Below are 6,148 nucleotides of genomic sequence, written 5' to 3'. Positions count from 1 at the left end.
TCTCTGGAATACTATTGGGTTAATGAAGTAGATTTTCTAGTGAACTATATACACTGTACATAACAATGTCAGAAAATAATCATTGCTGGCATATATGATAGTTCATGGAAGATATAAATAATATGAACACTATGCATGTATGAGGTAAATACATAAATTAAATGCTCTTTGTACAAGAAATTTGTATAACAAACCTTGGTAACTTTCTATTTAAAAATGAGGAAAATAATAAGAAAGAGAAATTATCCCATCCTCAATTCTTTTATGAAAAAAGAAGCTATCAAGCTTTGATATTCTATAATTTTTAATATAGATTACATTGTTGGATATGGATAATAGCATTATATTTTTGTGTGAAGTTGAGAGGGTACCTCTTCAAGAATCATGATCAATCATCTTGAGTTTTCACAAGCCAATATTAGTAGCTGGCTGGTGCCCCACGAACAAAGTAACATGTCCCATAAGCTTGTCTTTCCTAGAAAATGTAGTGCCACATGAGCATTGCCACTTGAGATCCCCACAGTGCTTCTCATGTGTCCTTAAATCAGAAAGCACAGAAAACTGCTTCTGGTTGCATCTCTTGCAAACGTACATCTTGGGGCAGTGTGTTCTCTTGTAATGATTCTTTGCACAAATCATAGACTTCAATGGTTGAAACTTGACATGCTTTTGGTTCCACCTACACCCTTCTTGAGGGCATGAATATTTAATAGGCTTCACATTACCCAATGAGGTACCACTATTCTTCAATGAGTTTTTCAATGCATCACTTGTCTTGTATTCATCTCCATGAGCTCTCATATGCATCCTCAAATTTGCATCACGCTTAAACCCCTTACCACAAACTTGGCAATGATGTGTGTACTTAGCCAACAAATCATCAGCATCCAATTCAATTACATCATAGTTCTTTGTTGAAGAATTATTAGGCCCTCTATTAATATTATAGCTTTCATCATTTCCATGATCCCCTTGTGACACATTATTGTTTTCACTAATTGCAACTTCATTCTTAAGGTTGCAATTATTAATATTATTCATACTATTGTTGTTATAGCTTTGACCAAACCAATCAAGGGCTTCAGACTCAGTACTAGGAAAGAAACCCTGGCATCTAATATTTTCATTATTTGGGGCTATGTTACTAAGCACACCTTTATCATTGTTACCAAAATTTGATTGAGCAATTTGTTGATGGTGCAAATCGTTGGTGCAATCATTAGTAGTGGTAGTAGTACCTGGAGGATCCATCATCTGTTGGCTAGTCAACATCATTGAAGTTGCAGTGACTATGATTTCATGGATTGTGGAGTTCATGCTTGATATGGCCATGGATGTTGACTCGGGTAAACTCTGATCTGGAGAGAGAATAACACCAACAAGGGTCTGCACTTGACTAAGCTTATCTTTGAGAACAGATAGATAGAAGAGAAGGGAACTAGAGTGTGAAGAAGAAGAACCTGAGCCACCATCAGAGTTATCAACTTCAACATTTGGTGACACCAAATCTTCAGTCAAAGGAAACATCTGAAACCCTTGATGGTTGAAGCTTGATGTGGCCCTTGAAATCATTTTCGATAAATGATTTTCTTAGTTCTTACAACCTATGGATGACTTTGGTTTATGCCAAGTTTTTTTGTGTGAAGATTCGCTGAGTTTTCTTTGTTCATAGAAATATATAATATATATACTTGGAGCATATATGCTTTATTACCTTTATATGGAAAAATATATATAGAAGAAGCTAACAAAGCACACAAACATTTAGTTATATATATGGGTATTATATATATATATTTGTTATGGATATGAGAACCATTTGTTCTCCCGAATTTGTTTTTGTCTTAATATTATTAATTGCCGATTGAGATAGAGAGATTATAGAGAAGTCAATAGGGAGGTTTAACCATTGGAGTTAAATTCATCCCCACTTACGACCTCCCTTGCATGAACCTATCTCATAAGATTGGAACAACATTAAAATATAGCAAATGACAAACAAAAACCAAGATTAAGATGGACCTTATATTGGACTGCCCACTTGATTTTCTCATGTTAAATATCCTAAGTTTGTTAACGTGTGTGCATTTGGTCACAAATTGTTTATTTTGTATTAGGAAAATGTTTTGTGAATACTAAATTTTGGATAAAAATATGATGCCTAATGTTTTTGTATGTATTTTATGGAAATAAGTAAGTAAAGTAAATAAATAGCAGGGGAGACAAATGTATATTTTTGTAGAGTGTAAAATTTATGCATTATCATTGTAAAGATTTATACACAGATATTATATCATTCATTATTCATTTTGATTGTTTTTTCAAAGTAAATGATGAATGATGTAGTGATAAACTGATAGTATATAAAACTCATACACTATTGGTATATACATTTTTGCTATTAATCATTTAAATTTAATATACTAATATATTTTATTTAAATATATAATTGTAATTCTAACATTTCAATCGAATGAGTTGACTTTCTAGACCAATAAAAAAAGTCAAATCATCTTGGTCAAGTTTTGAGATTTTGAAAATATGTATAATCTCTATCAAATGTATTCAATCAAGTTTGGGATGATTTAGATGGATCATTGAGTTCACATTTTCATCTTTAAAAATGGAAAAACAAATTAAAACGTATAAAATTTAATACAAATAGTAAGAGTTATTTTAAAATGTCAGATAAATTAAACGGATAATGTTGTTACTTTTTAATTTTTTTGATAAGTTGTTTAATAAATGAGTAAGAAATTAAGGAATGCCTTGTTTTTTAATATATTTTTATAAATGTTTATTTTTGTTGGATTGACAAAATTTTGAACTTGATATCCGAAGCTAATGTGATTAGGTTTGCCTTTAAAAATTAAATCCAAGCCCATTGCACTGAATCAAACCGTCATATCCAATTTATATCAGATCTAATCTTTGTATTTATAGGGAGTCATAAGTGGTCTGATGGTGAAGAAGACGATCATAAGGAATGAAGTGCAGGAGGTTGTGGGTTCGAGTTCCACCATCCCAAAAATATTTGGGTTCATGGTTTACATTAAATTTGTGTCAATCTAATGGCCCTTACTACTACTCACACTAACACCTTAGAGAATAAAGTGCATATTTGTCATCAATAATTGAAACATACCATCCGGATCATAACATTTGTTTTCTCAATCAAAAATGATAAATATGTATTTTACTCCCTACAATACATGAGAGCTTCTACAATAATGCAATTGTTGCATGCTATAAAAATTTAAGAGTGATTCTTGTTGAAGCTCACGAATGTATACAACACAAGCTTTGTGTCTAAGTATACAAGGATGTTCACAAGTTAAAGAAGGGAGAAAGAGTATAATGGATGAAATATAAGAGTTTGATGTCCATTTAAGGAAATTTTTGGGATTTTTATGAAAAATATCAATTGGTTGCTTAAATTTTATACAAATGTGAATAAATATCCTTTTCTTCCTGAATTTGATGGCTTATAGGGCGCCACGTTGTCCTCATTCATGGATAAATTATTTCATGTTATTATAAACAAATTCTACAGGGTAAGACGTAAGACTATATATATATATATACCAGGCTAAAATCATCCATATTACAAAATTGCTTAAATACAAACGTCCCTCTTGTTCTTCTTTCCAAGATCTTCCTCGGAAGAATTGAAACAATTATTTTTGCCGGGTCCACCTTGTTTTTTCTTTTAAGTTTATTTGAGATATTCGGTTGGATATTGAATTTTTTAATAACTTTTTTTTAATATTATGAGTTAGAATCTGATTAATCATCAGTGTATAATATTTTTATATTGTAACTTATCATGCATAACCATTATTATAAGTCATATTTGTGATAAATATAATAATTTATGATTCATCATCATGACATAACTTAAGCCAAGCAGGCCCACAACAAAAACAGTGAAATTCACACAGCCCAACTAATTAGTGATTTTAGTCCAAGCAAGGAGTTAGACTCCTCTCCGTGACTAGAGAGACAAGTTATGAGAAAATACACTAAAAAATCAAAAGATATTAACATTTATAACATTTAGTTTTTATTGAATTTATAATTTTGACCTTAAAAATGTATTACAAAATATAAGGTTGTGGACAAAATCAACATTCAATGGTGCTGGAATATTCCAAGCATGCGCGGACTATCGCTATCTGTTAGTGTCATTACTAATTAACAACACCCTTAAAACTTAATCATGTAATGAGTTAAAAATGTTTATGTTTGATCATAACATATTTCGTGATTATCTTCAAGTTAGATGATTTATCTTTTTTATGTTACATGATAAACTTTTACAGTATCATATGCATCCTTATAACCACTTACCTGTGAGTTAAATAGTTCGCGGTTACATTTTTTATTATATTATTATGGGTTGACTCATTAACCTGAAGTTGTTCATAGCCCTAAGCTGAATTTGACCTACTAAAATGGGCTAATGTTTTAATAAGATTAATTTAAGCAGAATAAATTCTACTTAAGGTATGTTTAAACTAAGATTACTATTATTAGTCAATATTTTTTAGAATTTAGAAGAGGCTTCACTTCTGACTTATGAGACATAAAACCACCAAAGTTTAATTTTGAACTTCCATAGTTCAACCCAAATGATGACAATGCACCACACGCCTCTTATTAATGACATGATGAGAATAGTATTCCCGTCTAACCTTGTTTATTAAGCAACCTATATAAATATGCATGATTGAAAAAGACTAAATATAATAGTTTCAAGAGTTTATCATTTTTTGTTGATAGGTAGGATGATATTATTAACACTTTAAATTGTCCATTCTATTGTCTAATAGCTGATTATAATTTTAAGATATTTCAAAAGATTGAGAGACATTCCTGCCCTTTATACAAAGATCAAAAGCAAAAGCACAAGAAACCAAATGACTTGTGTTTATGCTAGAATGAAGAGAGAATATATAAATGGTAGGAGGTGTAAATAATAAATTGAGTTAAATTAATTATTTTTAACATTTTTATGATCTTTATAGTGATTGTTTTGACTCACAATTGCATTTTTTGAGTACCAATTTTGATCTTTACTTTTTCATGGATCAAACTGATACATGTGAAAATTATAAAGACTAAAATGAATATTTATAATTCCCCGCTAGTTTTAATTGTATCGATGTTTGTATAAAAAATCCTTTGACAAAGAGAAGTAACTCAATTTGTATTTAAGTCAAACTCGAAATAATGACACAAACGATGTGAGACTTATTTCTCAATCTGTCTAAGTAGAAAAAAAGGTTAACTTTAACACATGAAGAAATATCATCTTTTGATCCATGACAATCAAAGATAAAACACTCATCTTTAACAAATAGTATATAGTTTTAGAAAATAAAATATCTAAATTCTAATTTATGTATAAAATGTGTGAATATATAATTTGAAGTCCCAGTAACTTACACCAATTCATATATGTTCATAATTTTTATGATTTGGTTGCAACTTGACATACTTTTTCCCCATACTTGCACTCTAATTATATCAATTATGAGACAGAAACGTGCAATACTAGCATTTCCTAACATAATTTAAGCCTGTACATCAAAATTAGCAGTTAGAATTTTATTATAAAGAAAGGGCACTAAGGGTTGGCTTGTGGTACTTCCTTGCATGTACATTATTAGTTGTGTTGAGTCCATAAATTTTTCAAAGAAATAGAAAAGACTTAGAGAACTTTCTGGATTATTTATTGAGGTTGGACTCCAAATGCTATTTCCATTTGATTCATCTCCCTTCCCTTCCCCTTAATATTTATTCCAGTTTTAGGATGTTGTTTTTGATGAACTACTATTCAATGGTCAAAGATATAGTTAGAACTTAGAACATGAACATATATGCATGTCGCCCATTATTGGATTTCTCTCAATCTTAACAAAGTCGAGGAACAAAATTTCCATAATAAAACAAAAAAAATCGAAATGTGGAAAGTAATTACAAAAAAATCTATTGTGTTGCTGCCCAGGATCGAACTGGGGACCTGCAGTGTGTAAGACTGACGTGATAACCACTACACCACAGCAACGTATACTGTTTAGTCAATCGTAATATAGCTAATAGTTGGTGTTAATTTTTTATCATTTGTTGTTTATTTATAAAAACA

At 30.4% G+C, this 6,148-nt stretch overlaps 1 protein-coding gene and 1 non-coding gene across 2 annotated transcripts; both read right to left on the bottom strand.

Annotated features, from left to right (window-relative positions):
* On the bottom strand, window positions 206–1,688 carry LOC109357823 (zinc finger protein STOP1 homolog). Its single transcript, XM_019601879.1, has one exon. It carries the CDS (start codon window positions 1,570–1,572, stop codon window positions 406–408), a length of 1,167 nt encoding a protein of 388 aa, XP_019457424.1. The 5' UTR covers window positions 1,573–1,688; the 3' UTR covers window positions 206–405.
* Window positions 5,998–6,070, bottom strand: TRNAV-UAC. The gene has a single exon. It is a non-coding gene; the product is annotated as a tRNA-Val (tRNA).

The sequence above is a fragment of the Lupinus angustifolius genome, chromosome LG10 (assembly GCF_001865875.1).
Source record: "Lupinus angustifolius cultivar Tanjil chromosome LG10, LupAngTanjil_v1.0, whole genome shotgun sequence".
Lineage (NCBI taxonomy): Eukaryota > Viridiplantae > Streptophyta > Magnoliopsida > Fabales > Fabaceae > Lupinus > Lupinus angustifolius.
This window is presented reverse-complemented; position numbering and strand designations above follow the sequence as displayed.

Coding starts and splice junctions, on each gene's coding strand:
- LOC109357823 (XM_019601879.1), bottom strand. CDS start 1,572: ATGATTTCAAGGGCCACATCAAGCTTCAACCATCAAGGGTTTCAGATG.